This window comes from Panthera tigris, chromosome D1 (genome assembly GCF_018350195.1).
Source record: "Panthera tigris isolate Pti1 chromosome D1, P.tigris_Pti1_mat1.1, whole genome shotgun sequence".
Taxonomy (NCBI): Eukaryota; Metazoa; Chordata; class Mammalia; order Carnivora; family Felidae; genus Panthera; species Panthera tigris.
The window spans coordinates 30623662-30642427 of record NC_056669.1 but is presented as its reverse complement, the minus strand read 5'-3'; the positions used below and the strand labels follow the sequence as shown (position 1 = coordinate 30642427).

General features: G+C 38.2%; 1 protein-coding gene across 4 annotated transcripts in view; it reads left to right on the top strand.

The window, feature by feature from the left end:
- Positions 1-37: 37 nt before the first annotated feature.
- NCAPD3 (non-SMC condensin II complex subunit D3) overlaps positions 38-18766 on the top strand; it is a 64500-nt gene continuing 45771 nt past the window's right edge. For 3 of the 4 annotated variants that reach the window (XM_007082666.3, XM_007082665.3, XM_042958869.1), the window contains exons 1-10: positions 38-171; positions 2282-2436; positions 3915-4077; positions 12253-12437; positions 13083-13247; positions 13356-13417; positions 13613-13700; positions 15436-15569; positions 17219-17291; positions 18551-18676. In XM_007082666.3, coding sequence (XP_007082728.2) covers positions 108-171; positions 2282-2436; positions 3915-4077; positions 12253-12437; positions 13083-13247; positions 13356-13417; positions 13613-13700; positions 15436-15569; positions 17219-17291; positions 18551-18676 — 1215 coding nt within the window. In that variant the 5' untranslated portion in view covers positions 38-107. The remainder of the gene's footprint in view (positions 172-2281; positions 2437-3914; positions 4078-12252; positions 12438-13082; positions 13248-13355; positions 13418-13612; positions 13701-15435; positions 15570-17218; positions 17292-18550; positions 18677-18766) is intronic. The other variant, XM_042958870.1, reaches the window with a different exon arrangement.

The window sequence follows — 18766 nt, the reverse complement described above, 5'->3', positions numbered from 1 at the left end:
GGAAATTCCACCACGTTGTGATTGGTCCGCAGGAACGTCTTGGAGCGCGCGCGGGAGCGAGCTTTGAAAGTTGACCACCGTGGTGGCTAGCCGGTTCTTGGGAGATAATGGTGGCGCTGCCGGGCCTTGGGAGTGGCCTGCAGCCCTGGTGCCCGTTGGATCTCAGCCCTGGTGAGAAAACGAGGCCGTGAGTCTCGGGGAGGCCGAACTGTGGTGCTTTGCCACCGCGGTGCTCCTCTGCCCGGGCTTGGGGTGGGGGTGGGGCCCTCCTCTTGGCAGACTCTGGGATCTCCAGGTCTGTGCACTCTAGGGCATTGGCGAGCCAGCTCTTGAATAGGGGCTCAACGTAGTAAAGGAACGAAAAAAAGGGGGGGGGGGCTTATATTGTCTGGTCTTTTAGTTCTTTTGCATGTTTTCTCGGCCTTGCTTATTCTGCAAATCTTCACCGACAGCCTCATCCATTTTTGTGGTTTTACATAGCAAATCTATTTCTTCGTTCAGACTTACTTCCTGAAGTTCATGTTCGTTGGTTTAAATGGATGTCTCACAGGCACCTCAAACGTCACATGCGTGAAACTGGGATTCCTGAAGCCAGCTAATGGTAGCAGCCAATCCACAAACCTGGGAGTCATAACATTCTTCCTTCATCTTTCATGCTTACAACCACCGGTTGTCCTCCCCTCAGAGCAAGCTCCTTTTCCTGATGCTGCTGTCCATCAGCAAGCCCTTATTATGGGCAACCTATGCAATTGAATTATCCAAGCAGCTTTCTCATGCTAACTCTTCCAGCCCATTCCCCGCATCTCTTCTGGGGTCACTTTTGAAAACACCATCGTCACCCTGTCAGGTCTTTAAACCTTTAATGTTACCTTTCTATTTGTTAAATAAATACCAAATCTTTGGCATACCCTGTAAGAGCTTTCACCATTCACTGCAGTGTTCTTTTCTAAGAGCTTAACCTTTTGAGTCAAAATAGTGGGTGGGATTGGTTCCATAGCTTACGATCTCTGTATCACTGGGCAAGACGCTTAACCTTGCGAAGCCTTAGTTTCCTTACATGTCAAATGAGGATTAAAATAATATCCACCTCACAGTTTTGTGAAGATTAATACCTGGCACATAGTAACTGCTGAATACTAATAATGACTCTCCCCCTTCACACGAAGACTGAGTGCTATAACTATTTTGTTCATTTTTAAACAGGTTATACTTTCTTTCTCTTAGTTCCCTCTGTCTGGGATGCATTTTTTTTTTTTGCATTTCTTTCCCTGGTAAACTCCCACATTTAAGTCCAATTGAAGCAAAATCATTCTTCCCACCTCTGTCATCCTTCCCACCTCTCCCATAATATTTTCTGTTATGCTGTGTAGTGTTTTACGTACCTGTTACTGTTTTAACACTGATCCATCGTAAAAATAATAATAGTAGCTATCATTTATTGAAAAAAAATTTTTTTTGAGAGAGAGAGTACAGGGAAGGGGTAGAGAGAGAGGGGCACAGAGGATCCAAAGCAGGTTTTGTGCTGACAGCAGTGAGCAGCCTGATGTACTCAGACTCACGAACTGTGAGATCATGACCTGAGTTGGACACTCAACTGACTGAGCCACCAAGGCTCCCCTGAATTTTTTTATTTCCTGACACCAGATCTTTTCTTTTTTCATTGAGACTTGGGTAGGTGTAATCCAGAAATGAAGTAAAAATACTGGTATATGTTTAAAAATATGCATATAAAATAAATGGGAGAATATATGAAAGAAAGAGACAGGAAAAGATAGAACGTTTTTAGGAAGAAGACCGTATTTGTTAGGAGAATGATTAGGAAAGAGTGAATGAATAATTAAATTGTGGTAAACCGTCAGTTGTTTCACATGCCCCTTTGTGCTTATATGCTTTATTTGGGTTTATTAACTTGATTGCAAGAGTTCACACAGGGACATCTGAGGCATTCTTTTATTAACCTCTCTGTCTCCAGAATGAACTTATGGGGTAGCCATATCATTAGTGTTTTGATGTGTCATTCCATAAGGCTGTCATATCTAAAATGTGTGTTCCTTCTTGATAATTTCAGAAGATGACCAGTCTTTTAGCAGCTGTCAGTTCTGATTTAAAAAAGATGTTTTAACCTTTTCTGCTTTCGTTTAATTATGCTACACTTCTATTGTATAATTCTGGTGAATTATGACTAGTTCCTTTTTTGTTTTTGAACGTGCCTGGTGTCTAAAATGATTGGTGTTTTACTTGTGATAGAAAAACTATTGATTTCATTGCATTTTCCCACTAGAATGGGTGGACACAGTGTGGGAACTGGATTTTACAGAGACCGAACCTTTGGATCCCAGCATAGAAGCAGAAATCATAGAGTCTGGATTGAATGCATTTATAAAACTATATGAAAGTGTTTTTCCCTTTGCTACTGAAGAACATGGATCTACAGAGGTAAAAAAAAAAAAAAAAAAAAAAATCGAACCAGCCATCTTTAGGTGTTAGAAGTGGAAGATGAAAGTCTAATCTAATCTGAAGCTTAGCCTTTTTAGTATACAGTTCATAAGGAGTATGGTAAGAATAGCATAAAGAATGTGGTTCATCTGTTAGAAAATCCTAGTAGCTAATAGCTAAGTCAAGTGGGGAAATTCAGATTTAGGCTTTGAAATGCGAGATTCTGTTAGGAAATTCTTAGATGTAATGGGTCACTGGAAATGTGAATTGGAAGACTAGGAAAGAAGTGAAGATTTAATAAAATAGATAGAGTCCTCTCAATTCTGAGTCAAGGTGATGGATGAAGTGCAACAAACAATGCATGAGGTCAGGGAGGAAGAGAAGAGGACAGGACAAGTTTAAAAAAGCTGGTTGAGGGTGACCTATAGGTGCACAGTCAGAGTGTGGGGAGTGTTGATATGAAGACCAGGAAGTGGCCAGGTACCACGTGCTGCAGAGGTCATGGGCAGGCACAGTCACCCCTCAGAGGTGATTGGATCATCCTTGGTGACCTGTAAGGTCACAGTTACAGGGAAGTGGGGTGGAGCTGAAGTGGCATTAGGAATGAGGAGGTAACTACTATAAAGGTAGGAGGTGATTTCTTCCAGAAGTTTCATGGTGAAAGAATGCAGAGTACTGACAGGATTTTAAATGGGCTCTTCTGTAAAAGTGGCACATGCTAACTAGTGTAGCTAAGCCAAGGCATTACTTGCCATTTTCCCTGTCTTCAGGGGAGCAGCAAGTATAGGGTCTGATTGCTTGAACTTCCGTGGGCCTGTGGTTTTTTCAAGGTACTCTAGGATAAATCATTTAGTTCCCTGCTGTTTGGTTTATAGAAATAACCCGTTTCCTTATCATGTGTTTAATTGGCAAAACATGGAACCACGATACAATTAATAAAATAGTGGTTTATAGTCTAGGGTATATTTCCTTTCTCACCTTGGCTACTTATGAAATCTGCTGAGGGAGAAACTTTCAGGTATTTCTTTTCCTGTTCCCATTGCCCATAGAGATTTACATTTAAGTAAACGGCTCTAATTTCTTCATTTAGTAATTAGAGCGATAAATGATTTTGAGTACATTTAATATAGCTGGATGGGTAACTTCTTTGAGTAAACACAAATATAGGGTGTCCTAAAGGTCTTACTATAGTTTTTGGCTATGATAATTTCAGAAATATATATGCTTCAAACCTATCCCCAAATTATTTTGATATCTAATTATTTAAATTTCTTATATACTTATTTATTTTTATAATTTTGAATACTACATTTTAATTTTTTTTCAATCCCTTAGAAGATAGCAAACATTTAGAATTAGGAGCCAGGTTGGTCTTTTTTTTTTTTTTAAATAAGGTACTAAATACTTGCAAAAATTAAATAATAGGAGATTTTCCAATTTCTCTAATTATTGGCTTTTATGTTTCTCCCTCCCCACAGAGCATATGGGCCTTCTTCATTGAAAACAGTATTTCTCACAGGGCACTGGTGGCATTGTTCTATCACTTTGTTCAAACAGTCCATAAGAAAAGTGTCAGTGTGCAATATCGACAGTATGGCCTTCATGCTGCTGGGCTTTATTTTCTGCTGCTGGAAGTACCAGGTATGTAGATATTTGATCATAAGGTAAATATATTTTTGTTTTAAATTTCTACATTGTTTTGAACTCTTGTATTTCTTTTTCTCACTTATAAAATGAGGCAGGGGCAACCCATCTTATAGAGTCGTTCTAAAAATTAAATACAATGAGTCTGTGAAAAACATGGCTTGTTATAGGTGTTCAAGAAATGTGTTTCCTTTGTTTCTTTAAATTTTTTTTTTTAGTGTTTATTTATTTTTGAGAGAGACAAAGACAGAATGCAAGTGGGTTAGGGGCAGAGAGAGAGGGAGACACAGAAACAGAAGCAGGCTCCAGGCTCTGAGCTGTCAGCAAAGAGCCTGATGTGGGGCTCGAACTCACGAGCTGTGAGATCATGACCTGAGCCGAAGTCAGACACTCAACCGACTGAGGCACCCAGGCGCCCCAAGCCTCGTTTCTTTAAGTGTGTTTGTTTTGTAATATGCTGTGTCTATAACCTAATACGATTAATATCAGAGGGATAAGGCTGAAGGGGTTTGTTTCCAAGCTATAAGAGCTCCATTCCCACCCACCACCATCTAGTATAAAAACCTGATACCACCCACTCATCTCCTGACTCCCCGTCCAGACTGAGAAAGACTGCTGGAGAGTCATTGTGTTATATATATATCTCTCTCCTATGCAGATATGGAAAAATAGGTTAAAACCATTCTAATAAAGAAAACATGAGAATAGCTAGTAATGCTTGATGAAGGAAAGCACAGGAAAGGAGTCTATTTATGAGCACTGTTCTACTTCCCTTATTGTCAGAGCGCTCAGGTGGCTGTTCCTCCTGTGCGCAATAAAGGAGTCCCTTCTACACACCCCAAACCTAAGGTAAGAGAGGCTGGAACAGAGGGAGATGTGGCTGGAGAACCTAAAGTTCATATAGACAAGAAAATCACAAGATTAGTCAGCATTTATGCTGCTTGTCATAGTTTACACAAGTTCATTTGTAATGAATGTTAAGGATTTATTCCATGTGATTGGGAATTGGTAAAAAGACATATAAAGCCTTGAACATTAATTTATATTATTGTTAAAGCTCCCAATCATGACTTTTGAAATAAGTTCCTAAAGACTTTAGTTGCTAAGCAATATCTCAGTTGGAACTGAGTTGTCTCACAGAAGAGTGGTGATTTTAGGAACCCAGTTTTACTCTTCTCTTCCCTTGCTAGATGCAGATCCTTCTGATTAAGGTTGAGATTTATGCCAAAGCAAAGAGTGTTGTTCATTATTGGCTACTTGCATCTTTCCAGAGAGTGTTTTTGCTAATTACCTTCTGTTTTTAAATGTTTCCAGATTATGGTTGGGATGCTGTTGATACTTAATTTTTAATCATAGTGTGTTCTTTTTCAAGATGTTTTGGTTATTCTGGGTCCCTTTTATTTCCATGTGAATTGTAGGAGTTACATGTCAATTTCTGCCCAAAAAAAGGTTTCTACGATTTTGATAGTTACTGCACTGAATTTATAGATCAATTTGGGGAGTATTGCCATCTTAACAACATTACGTCTTCTGATCCATGAACATAGGATGTCTTTCCATTTAGGTCTTCTCTAATTTGTTTCAATGACATTTTATACTTATCAACGTACACTTACTTGGTTAAACTTATACCTAAGTATTTTATTCTTTCCCGTGCTATTGTAGATGAAATTGTTTTCTCAATTTCATTTTCAGATTGTTTACTGGTAGTGTGTAGAAGTACAGTTTATCTACTTATTTATTATTTAAGTATAGTCAATATACAATGTTATGTTAATTTCATGTGTACAATATAGTGTTTGGATAAGTCTGTATGAAAAGTCTACCTTATGCTATGCTCACCATAAGTGAGGCTATCATCTGTCACCACTCAATGGTGTCACAATACCATTGAGTATATTCCCTGTGCTGTGCATTTTATCCCCATAACTTACTCATTCTGTAACTGGAAGCCTGTACCTTCCACTTCCCCTCACCCATTTTGCCCATCTCCCAACCCCTCTCCCCTTTACCAACTACCAGTTTGTTTTCTGTGTTTATGGGTTGTTTCAGCTTTTTTTGTTTGTTTTGTGTTTAGTTTTCACTTATATGTGAAATCATACGATATTTGTCTGACATTTCTTTTTTATTTTTTTGTTTTTAACATTTATTGATTTTTGAGAGACAGAGACAGTGTGAGCAGGGAAGGGCAGAGAGAGAGGGAGACACAGAATCTGAAGCAGGCTCCAGGCTCCAAGCTGTCAGCACAGAGCCCAACCCGGGTCTCAAACTCACAGACCACGAGTTCATGACCTAAGCCGAAGTCAGACACTTAACCCACTGAGCCACCCAGGCTCCCCGTTGTCTGACTTATTTCATTTAGCACATACCCTCTAGGTCCATGTGTGTTGTTGCAAAAGGCAAGATTTCATTCTTTTTTATAGCTGAGTAGTATTCCATTACTTCCATCTCACATCTTCTTTATCCATTCATCTATTGATGGAATCTTAGATTCCTTCCATGTCTTGACTATTGTAAATAATGCTGCAGTGAACATAGGGGTGCATTTATATTTTTGATTTAGTGTTTTTCTTTGGGTAGATACCCAGTAGTGGAATTACTGGATTGTAGGGTATGTCAATTTTTAATTTTATGAGGAACTTCTGTGCTATTTCCTTTCCATGGTGGCTGTACCAACATTACCACCAATAGTGCATGAGGATTCCTTTCTCTCCACATCCTCACCAACATTTGTCATTTCTTGTCTTTTTGATTTTAGTCATTCTGGCAGGTGTGAGGTTATATCTCATTGTGGTTTTAATTTGCATTTCCCTGATGATTAGTATTTTTGAACTTCTTTTCATGTGCCTGTTGGTTATTTGTATGTCCTTTTTGGAAAACTGTCTATTCAGGTCTTCTGCCTTTTTTAAATCAGAAAAGTACAGTTGATTTTTTATTACTGATCTCATACCCTGCAACTTTGCTGAACTCATTTATTGTTACTAATAAGATTTTCTATATATAAGATCATGTTGCTTGTAAGTAGACATAATTTTACTTCTTTTCCAGTTTGGGTGCCTTTTATTTCTTTTTCTTCCCTAATTGCCCTGGTTAGGTCCTCCAGTATAGTACTGAGCAGAAGTCAGGAGGTGGACATCTTGTCTTGTTCCTGATCTCAGAAGGAAAACTTTCAGTATTTTGTCCTTAAGTATATGATATTTGCTGTGATTGTTGTAAGAATCACCTTTATGAGATTGTTGTTCCTAGTTTGTTGAGTGTTTTATTATGAAAGGATATTAGATTTTATTATTTGCTTTTTTTGTATCTGTGGGATGGTCTTGTGGTTCTTTATTCCAATAATAGAATGTATTATGTTGATAAATTTTCATGTCAAACTAGTTTTGCATTTCCTTGATGATAGTGTATAACCTTTTTATGTGTTGTCAGATTTTGTTAGCTAATATTTTATTGAAGATTTTGCATCTGTATTCATAAGGGACATTCTTTTTTTGATATGCCTTTGTCTGGCCTGGGTTTCAGGATACCAGTCTCATAGAATGAGTTGGGTAGTGTTCTTGCCTTTTTTATATTTTGGAGGTATGTGAAGAACTGGTTGTTCTTCTGCCTTAAATTTTTGGTAGAATTCAATAATGAAGTCATGTAGGCATGCAGTTTGCTTGGAAAGATTTTTGTTTGCAGAATCTGTAGTGATATGTCTTCTTTCATGTCTGATTGATAATTTGTATTCCTTTTGTTGTTGTTTTCATCCCTGTAGATAGAGGTTTATTAATTGCATTGATCATTTCAAAGAACCACTTTTGATGTTATTGATTATACTCTATTCTTTGTCCATTTCTTATTTCAGTGATTTTGGTCTTTTATTGCCTTCCATCTTACTTTGGTTTAATTTGCTTTTATTCTGATTTCTTAAGGTGGTTGCTTAGATCTTTGTTCTCACTTACTTCTCTTATCTGGCAAATTTCCCTATGTACAGCTTTATCTGCACCCTGCAAATTTTGATGATTTGTTTTCATTATCATTGAAGCGAAAGCAGTTTTCTGATTTTTCTTGTGATTTCTCCTTACACCTCTGAGTTATTTAATAGTGTATCCAATTTCCAAATATTTGAAGACTATCCTGAAATGTTATTACAGGGCTTAGGGGTACTGACCTCTCGCGCAGTCAAAAATCCCTGTGTAACTCTTGACTCCCCATAACTTAACTAATAGCTTACTGTTGACCAGAAGTCTTACCAATAACATAAACAGTCAATTAACACATATTATTGTGTATTTATTTTATACTGTTTTCTTACAGTAAGCTAGAGAAAAGAAAATGTTATTAAGAAAATCATAAAGAAAACACATTACAGTACTATACTGTATCGGTACCATAAGTTTACATTCTTTCTTTACAAGATGAATTGTCTTGCTGTGAGTACCTATATCAGTGTTGTCTTATGGGATACAAAACACTTTAGGTGTTATAGGTATTATTAACATTAGACAAAAAAATAAAAAGATAACATGAAAAAGGAATTCATATTTATTTATAGGTATAACGATTCATGCATTGATAAGCAGCAAAATGATTGCTTTATGGTAGTGTAGTATAAGATTAGTTCATGGGAGCCTAGGCTATACACTAATGAATGAATCATTATGAAGTTTTTATGGCATACAGTATTACAGCTGTATTCATAATGCTGCATTGGAAACATTGTTACATTAAAAAAAAAAAAACCACCTGTGATGATAGGCTGATACACAGTTTCTTCAGTTACCAGAGAAAAAGAGATACTGTATGGTAATGTAACTCTTTGAAAGTAAAGTTCCTTTTTTTTTTTTTTTTAAGTTTATTTATTTTGAGAGAGAGAGTGAGAGAGCACATGGGGGACCAGGGGGAGGGACGGAGAGAGAGAGAACAAATCCCAAGCAGGCTCTGCACCGACAGTGTGTTAGCCCAATGTAGGACTCAAACTCACGAACCATGAGATCATGACACGAGCTGAGATCAAAAGTTGGATGCTTAACCAACTGAGTCACCTAGGCTCCCCTGAAACTAAAGTTCTTTTTAAAGTTTATTTATTTTGAGAGAGAGCGAGAGAGCAGGAGAGGGGCAGGGAGAGAGGGAGAGAGAGAATCCCAAGCAGGCCCTGCACTGTCAGTGTGGAGCTTGACATGGGGCTGAAACTCCCAAACCATGAGATCATGACCTGAACCAAAATCAAGAGTTGGATGCTGAACCAACTGAGCCACCCAGGTGCCCCTAAAGTTCTAAAACAGTAAGAAAATTAACATATTGTTAATTTTATGTTAAATATTACTCACCTTATGCCTATGTAAGAATAGGCTGTCCACTTCTACTCAAATCTTGCACATGGTGTCCTACACCGTGAATACTTAGGTAATGATGATGAGAACACAGAAACACCTTGTATAGTTCTTGCTATACACTTATTAGATGTTCACACGAAGATAACACATGCACAGCAGATAAGATCACTGACTGTACAGCATGATGATTATTTGTTATTCATTAAGTGGAAGTGGACCATCAGAAAGGTCTTCATCGTCGTCTTCATGTTGAGTAGGCTGAGGAGGAGGAGGAGAACAAGCTGGGGTTGGTCTCGCTCTCTCAGAGGTGGAAAGAGAGGTACACACAGGGTCATTTCACAGAAAGACATTGTAATTTGTCTGAATTTCTGCTTTTTCATTTCTCTAAAAATGTTTCTGTATGGTACCAATCCTTTATCCATCATTTGTTGTAGTTTCAGTGCCCATATCATAGAAGAGTCCATGTAATAAAAGAAAGGAGTGAAAAGCAGTCTTAAATGATCAGAACCCTTCTGCTAGATTGTCTAACATCGATTTGTTTTCTGGCACTTTTTTTTTTTTTTAATGTTTATTTATTTTGATAGAGACAACATGAGCAGAATAGAGGCAGAGAGAGAGAGAGAGGAAGAGACAGAATCCCAAGTAAGCTCTGCACTATTGGTGCAGAGCCCGAAGCAGGGCTTCATCCCACGAACCATGAGATCATGACCTGAGATGAAATCAAAAGTCAGACACCTAACTGACTGGAGCTACCCGGGCACCCCTGTTAGTGTCTTCTTTCTCATTGTCTGGCACTGATTCAGAGGCACATCATCTTCTGTTCATTCCTGTGGTGTTGGGCCTGTTAGCTCTTGAATTTCTCCAAGATCTATATCTTGAACCCCCTCCCCCCCCCCCACACACACATTTTTTTGCCATATCCACAGTCTCTTTCATGATTTCCTTGATTGGCTCTGTCATAAGTCCTGTGAAGTCATACACAAAATGTGGACACAGTTTTCTCCAGCAGGAATTTATTGTTTGGAGCTGGATGGCTTTCATGGCTTCTTCCATAACAACAGTGGCATCTTCAGTGGTGTAATCCTTCTAGACTTCGATGATGTGCCCTCTGTCAGGATTGTCTTCCATAGGGTTGACAGTCCTTTCCATGGAGTACCGTGTGTAATGAATCTTAAAAGTCTTTATGACTCCCTATCTAGAGATTGTATTAGAGATGTGTCTGGGGGCAAGTAGATCCCTGCCTTTTGTCTTGAACTCATGGGGTTCTGGGTGGCCAAGGGCTTTGTCCAGTATCAAAAGAACTTTAAAAGGCAGTCATTTATTGGCAGGGTACTTCCTGACTTCAGGGACAAAGCATCAATGGAACCAATCCAAAAAATGGGTTCTCATTATCTAGGCCTTCTTGTTTTACAACCAAAGGACTGTCAACTAGTGTTTATCTTTTCCCTTCAACGCTCTAGGGTTAGCAGCTATATAGAAAAGTGCAGTCTTGATCATAAACCTGACTGCATTTGCACAAAACAGTAGAGCTAACCTATCCCTTCCTACCTTAAATCCTGGTGTTTGCTTCTCTCCCTCAACTAATAAATGTCCTTTGGGATGTTTTTCTCCAGAATCAGGCACTTTTGTCTGCATTAAAAACTTGTTCAGGCAGATGTCCTTTCTTCTCAGTGATTTTCTTAAAGGTGTCCGGGAACTTGTCTGCTTGCCTTTTGGTTGGTGGAAGCTGTTTCTCCTGTTATCATGACATTTTTTTAAGCCAAATCTCTTTCTAAAGTTATCAAACCATCCTTTGCTGACATTAAATTCTCTTACTTTAGATCCTTCACCTTTCTTTTGCTTTAAGTTGTCATATAATGACTTTGCTTTTTCTTGAATCATACAGGTATAGCTTTCTAATAACAATCCTGCACCCACATAAAGCTGCACTTTCTTTTCTTTTCTTTTTTTTTTTTAATGTTTATTTTGAGAAAGAGAGAGAGCATAAGCAGGGGGGGTGCGGAGAGGGAGAGAGACGGAGAATCCGAAGCAGGCTCTGTGCTGTCAGTGCAGGAGAGAGACAGAATCCGAAGTCAGGCTGCTCCTTGTAATGTCATGAATTCTCTTTGTTTCTTGTGAGCACTTCACTAGTGGCACTTCATATGGGCTCCATGGTGTTGTTCACAGTTTGCAGCACTGGACTAAACACAGTGAAAAATACTCAAAAACTGCAAGAGATCACTTTTTCCTGCAATACACAGTTTACTGTAGAGACAATCTGCTTATACTGAGATGATTAGCATCAAATGGTGTTAAGTGTGTACCCACAGTATTCAAGCTCATTGCAATATGAATGGGAGGTGGCTATAAAATTATGATAGTAGTACAGTAGCTGTATGCCATTATAACTTAACACTGCATTTTTATGTTTATATTTCTCTCAACCATGCATTCCACCACATACAGCCTGTAAGTGTTGTGTGTGTAAGTTTTGATAAACTTTAACTTTTATGATAGATTTGTGTGTATTTCATGGTAGTAAATTATAAAACAGACTAGTGTCTACATATATTCAATGCATAATGACATCCTTTTTTAAAAATTCTTTTTATTTTTGGGACACCTGGGTGACTTAATCGGTTAAGCATCCAGCTCTTGGTTTTGGCTCAGTTCATGTGTGATCACGTGGTTTCAAGAGTTTGGGGCCCGTGTCAGGCTCTGCACTGGCAGCGTGGAGCTTGCTTCGGATTGTCTCTCTCTCCCTCTCTCTCCCTCTCTCTCTGCCCTTCCCCCACTTGCACTCTCTGTCTTTCTCAAATACGTAAACTTAAAAAAAAAAAAAAGACAAATCTAACCCACTTTTATTCTTTATGAATAGGCAGTGTAGCCAATCAAGTATTCCACCAGGTGATGTTTGACAAATGTATTCAGATTCTAAAGAAGAGTTGGCCTCAGGAATCTAACTTGAATCGGAAAAGAAAGAAAGAACAGCCTAAGAACACTGAGGCTAATCCAAGAGGAAATAGGAAAAGAGGAAAGCCACCCAGGAAAGAAGATATTGAGGTAAGAAGTAAGTAGAATAATAAAATGTATCTGTACGAACACATGATTGTGATATAAGTGTTAACTTTATATTAAAATATGGTTTCAAGCATTGTGATTATAACCAAATGATCCTAAAGCATCATCAGGTTTCCAGTGTGACTTTAAGTTGCTTCTCAGGCTTCATTTACTGCTGAGAATATATATCTCTACCTTTTCATCTTTCCAGCCTCCCCATAATCTCTCCCCAGCCTTGTTCCCAGGTATGCTTGACAATATCTGAACATGTATATTTGCACATCATCTGTTGTCATCAGAGAGGATGGTTGAAGTATACTAAGGACTCATGTCCATAAGAGCATAATGGAATAACATTAATTCCAAATTCTTGTGTGCTGACTAGGTAGAGAAAACTTCCAAGAAACATAAGAATTCCCATTGACACAAAAACGCAGAGCTCAAAACTACTGTACAGTCATCTGGTCCAATGATTTACTGTTCTGGCTGTGGAAACAGAGCAGTTAAGGGACCCGATCAGGGTCCCATAACCTCAGAAGCTCAGCAACCACCTGGAGTTTAACAGACTTGATCTGAGTACATTGAAAACCATTGGACAAAGTGTTAGGCATTACTATGCAGTCACCTATATATTGCTTTATAATCTAGGTGGATGAACTAGAAGAACAGGAAGATGAGGAAAGTATTTGCTTTTCTGCCCGAGACCTTTGTCAAATTCGAAATGCCATCTTTCACCTATTGAAGAATTTTTTACGGCTTCTGTCCAAGTTTTCCCTGAAAGAAAAGCCACAGTGTATACAGAATTGTATAGAAGTAAGTGAGAATTCCAAAAATCCTTGGGGCAACCTCAGAAGGGCAGAGATGATGGCTAATACTTAATGAATAGGAATAATCAGGCCTCTTCTTTGTTCTATTTTCTAGGTCTTTGTTGCATTAACTAATTTTGAACCAGTTCTTCATGAATTTCATGTTACACAGGCCAGGTGAGGCTCTCATTCTTCCAATGCTGAAATTTAAATGTAATGTAATAAATTTTGATCTCACAGAAGTATAAATGCTATTTTATCCTAATTGGCACATAGGTAGAGTTTATTCATTTGGATGTGGTTGATTATAGGGTTAGTGAATATTCCAAATAAAATCATATCCGTTAACTAATCTTCTGTCTTTTTCTTTAGAAGCCTTAACCAAGCAAAGTACATACCAGAACTGGCCTATCATGGATTGTATTTGCTATGCTCCCCAATTCATGGAGAGGGAGATAAGGTAAAGGAGACAAGGACTTAATTTAGTTCCTAGTTGAATTGAAAGAATCTGAATCATAATGGAAAACCATTGGCAGCATTTGATGTGATGCCATTTTAACTAGGTCATTTTCGCGACTCTGTATCATGTGTAGCATAAAAAGCATCACCACTTCTATTTGCTGCCTATTCTTCATAACCAAACTGATATTCAAATACTTGGAGGCCATGGCAAATTATTGTTAGGTTTCATACATAAAAAATGGTTCCAGTGTAGATTAGGTAGGAAGAACACTGAACAGGGTGTTATATTTAGAGAAATAGTTACCAGGTTGTTCTGAAAAGACTAGACAGTCATGGAATTTTCAAGTTTTCCTTGGCAATGCTTGGCAAGTTTCATGTGCACTTCAGTATTTCTAAAATGTTTATATCATTTTAGTTGAGAATTCTACAGAAATATTACTAGTTATCATTCCTGGTTAGTATTCATATGTGGATTTTGCCCTTTGAGCTGCCTTATCAGTATCACTATCTAAACATTGGAGTCAAGGATGTTTTAGCATTATGGTGTTAATACACTTGTATATCATTAATAAAACAAGATCATGCCAAAAATGTGATAGACTGAAGTCATATGACTTTTGGTGGCTGTGCTACACATAATTTCTAGGACGAGTTACATGGTGGTTAATAAGAAGGTTTGAGGCTCTCGGGCCAGGTTTTGTACACCTGTGTTTCAATTCTGGCTCCACCCTGTCTAGCTGTGTATTCTTGTATGAGGTACTCAGCCTTTCCAAAGCCTCAGTCTTCTTAGGTGTGTCAGGAGGAGTAAATGAAAGAATGCCCTTCAGATGCGGAACATAATGCTTGTTGTTTAGAAAATGTGCTATATTTTATCATTTATTATACCGTTATCATTTCTGTGTTTAAAGTATGGCTGTGTTAGAACTCACATGAATGTTTTCAATTTCCATGCTCTTGATAAAATTGGAAAGATTAGCTGGATTGGGAAATTTATGCCTTTAGGTCCACAGTGCCTCTAAAGATGTAGGATTTTTTTAATTGTGAAAGTATTGACTTGATGTTAGACAATGTCGGGTTCAGCCAGACTTTTAATCACTTGACTTTGGGCAGTTCACCTTTGGAATCTCTTTTATTAGGTGTAAAGTGGAAATAATAATACATATGAAGTAGGAATGCCTTGCTTACCTCCTGCAGTTTTTGTGAGGTTTAAGATCAAATATAGTAAAATCTAGTAATACATATGAACTTAACACAATGCCTGCCACATATTTGGTTTTCAGTACATGTTTTATTTACAGAATGAATGAATTGGTTAGGTGAGTAAATTATATGAGAAATGTTGGAAGGTGCAGTGTAAACTTCAGGAAAATTCAAGTGTGAAGTATTCTTGTTTCTGTAAGAGATTCTGTGAGAGATTATCAATAGCATTTTTTTGCCGTTTAGAAGTGACAATTAATTCTCTATTTGCCCTAATTTCAGGGCTGCAGTTTGAGAGGGTGAGGAGAGAAACTAAATGATACTCCTGTCATTATCTATAAGCAGTGTTTTCATACTGTTTTCATCATGTGTTGATTGAATACTTGGTAATTATCCAAGAAACATTTCCAGTGGTCACCCAAAAGCTGTGTTAATCTGACTTATCTTCTTGGAATGGTTTACTGTGGTCTGCATGTCTATCTTTGAGGCCCTTGAATTCTCAGTCATGCCTTAAATAGAATTTTCTTCTCTTCCAGGTTATAGGTTGTGTTTTCCATCAAATGCTAAATGTGATATTAATGGTAGAAGCAGGCGAAGGAGCCCATCGTGCTCCCCTTACTGTTACATCACCAGTGATCAACAGTAGAAACCAGGCAGTGCAGTTCATCAGGTGAAGCACACACAGCTTGGCATTTTACTCTCTTTATCACTCTCCCTTAAGTCTTCTGGGCCCTGTATTACCGAGGTTACTGACACCTATGGAAACTAACAGATTTCTGTCCTGTTGTGGTTTTGGGATCAAAGTAAAGTACCTCAGAGCTCCTGTGGTTTATGTGGTCTGGGTCACTGTTGGTAGCCTTTGCACTGGGGCTTTGTTGAGGGATACAGAATCTAATTCATGGGCTAGCACCAGCCTCCAGCTTGATTCCCACCAGCCTGTAAGGCCAGGCACTGAGCAATGACAGTTACTTCTTTTATGGTTTTTTTTTTTTGTTTTTTTTTTTTAATTTTTTTTTTCAACGTTTTTTATTTTTTATTTTTGGGACAGAGAGAGACAGAGCATGAACAGGGGAGGGGCAGAGAGAGAGGGAGACACAGAATCGGAAACAGGCTCCAGGCTCCGAGCCATCAGCCCAGAGCCTGACGCGGGGCTCGAACTCACGGACCGCGAGATCGTGACCTGGCTGAAGTCGGACGCTTAACCGACTGCGCCACCCAGGCGCCCCAACTTCTTTTATGTTTTATCATTGCCTCAGTGTTTTCCTCTCTTACAGGTCTGTCTTGTTTTTCCCTTTTCTATTTCTGTCTTCTCTGTGTCTCTTTCTTTTTGTTCCTTTGCACTTTTTCTTGTTTCTTCTCACTTTTCCATCCCCCCTCCCCCTACAAGCAGTACTTCGTAAAGGGAAGAATTAAGTCGATTTTTACTTCTCTAGTAATAATTGATAGAGCAGTTTTCTCTCATGAATCACTTAGCTTCACCTAAAAACTTCTGTGTCTCAGCTTTATTGGAGAAAACATATTTGCTATGTCATTGGCTTTTCTTTCCCTCCTTCATTGAATATTTGGCATGCAATGTGGAGGGAGTGGAATGAAGTGGTAAGTATATGAGAGTGTGTATATGCCTGCCGGTATTCAAGGAATGCAGTGTTGTTGGAGATATGGGGTGTGGTTGGTGGAATCCAGGTATAGGCTGTCACGTGATCATTGTGCAACTATCTCTCGCTAGGTGTATTTTTATTTTATTTTGACTACAGATTTTTTAAACATTAAGTACATAAGATACTTTTGGTTTATAATGTCTCCAAGTTCAGTAGTATACATCCAGTGGTACAGATAAACTTAGCATAAAGATGGGTCACATCTGGGCATTATGTAATCTTGGGTTAAAGTTTGGCAGGTACTGTTACAAATCCAGTGAAATAGTAGCATTTCACTGAACTACCACACGGTGGTGCTGTGTCTTAATCTATTATTTACCCTGAAAGGATATACTGTATTTCAGTATTAATGTGAAATTCAATAAATAGTCAAAAGAGTCATTCAAAAATTACAAATTTGCTCCTCTCTGACTGTAGTTGTCTGCTTGGCACCAGCTCTCTAAAACCATACATGGGACGTGGTGAATGGTTTTCTGCTGTGACACTCTGTATTCTTTATTCACTGAGGCAATGTTTGCAATACAGGGTAAATATTTTCAGTATTCAGGCTTTCTAAAATATAGGGGTCATGGTGTTTGAGAACAGAGTCAAAGAAAAATTGCTATTTTATGTAGTCATAGGTGTATTGTAAACAATGTGGTTTTTATTTATTTTTTAATAGCTCACTTGTGGATGAACTAAAGGAGAATATATTCCCAGTCCTTCGTATCTTACTCCAGCACATCTGTGCCAAGGTACCATTTGCTTTAATAGTACTAGTAATAATAATAATGAAAGGGCATCTGGGTGGCTCAGTTGGTTAAGTATCCAACAATTGATTTTTGCTCAGGTCATGATCTCACAGTTTGTGAGTTCGAGTCTTGCGTCAGGCCCTGTGCTGATGGCACGGAGCCTGCTTGAGATTCTCTCTCCTTCTCTGCCACTCCCCTGCATGCACTCTCTCTCAAATATAAATAAATAAATATTTTTAAAAAAGATTCTCCAAAAAAAAATAATAATGATAAAAATATATGCGTGAAGGTAAATATCTGTGTTTGGTTTTTTGTTTGTTTTTTTAATAAGTTTTTTTAAGTTTATTTATTTATTTTGAGAGAGCACACAGGCAAGCAAAGGAGGGGCAGAGAGAGTGGGAGAGAGAGAGAATCCCAAGCGGGCTCCGTGGTGTCAGTGCAGAGCCTAATGCGGGGCTTGAACCCACAAACTGTGAGATCATGACCTGAGCTGAAACCAAGAGTCAGACACTTAACCAACTGAGCCACCCAGTGCCCCATGTGTTTGTGTATATATTTGTTTTGGGGAAGAGTCTGTTATCGTTACTGAGAGTAGTTTTATTTAATATTTTCACTACATGTTCCCACGACAGAGTATTCTATTTTGGGTGAAAAACCCTTTTTATTTTGGAAAATTTCACACATATAAATAGAATAGAGTGATGTGTACCCATATTCAACAATTTTATGGCATTAATACACCTATAAGGTATAACTTCCCCAAAACGTATGAACACTAGGGGGTTTTTTTTGAAGCAAATTCTGTCATAACCATTGATAACTTAAATATTTCCTATGTGTCTCTAGAGGGTAAGAACTCTTTAAAAACATAACCACAAAATACACCACACACCAAAGAAAATATATAATAATTTCTTAATATCATCAAATATCCAATGTTCAAATTTTTATGATTATCCCTTAAATTTCTATAGCAGTTTAGACAGAGGATTCTTACCTTGAACCCAGTACATTGTACTGGAGGTCCATAAACTCTCTGAAATTATGTGCTAAATTTGCATTCCTGAGGAGAGGGCTCATCAGTTTCCTATAGGTTAGTTTTCAAAGGTGTCCAAAACCTAAAATTTGTTAGTAATTCCTATAACATTTAAAGATTCACCAAATAGTTATATTCACTAATTTTCCACTTATGTCACAACATGTGTCTCAGTTGTCCTACAGGTAGATATTGGCTGAATGGCCTCTCACTGTTTATGTTTCAGGTGATTGACAAATCAGAGTACCGGACCTATGCAGCCCAGTCCCTGGTCCAGCTGCTCAGCAAACTTCCCAGTAGGGAATATGCTACATTCATTGCTTGGCTTTACAGATATTCACGAAGTTCCAAGGTAGGAGATACGTCTGCATAAAATCTCGGTTCCTGACTCAGCAACCTCCTGACAGCCAGATCTGAATATACAAGGAATCCTTTGGTATTC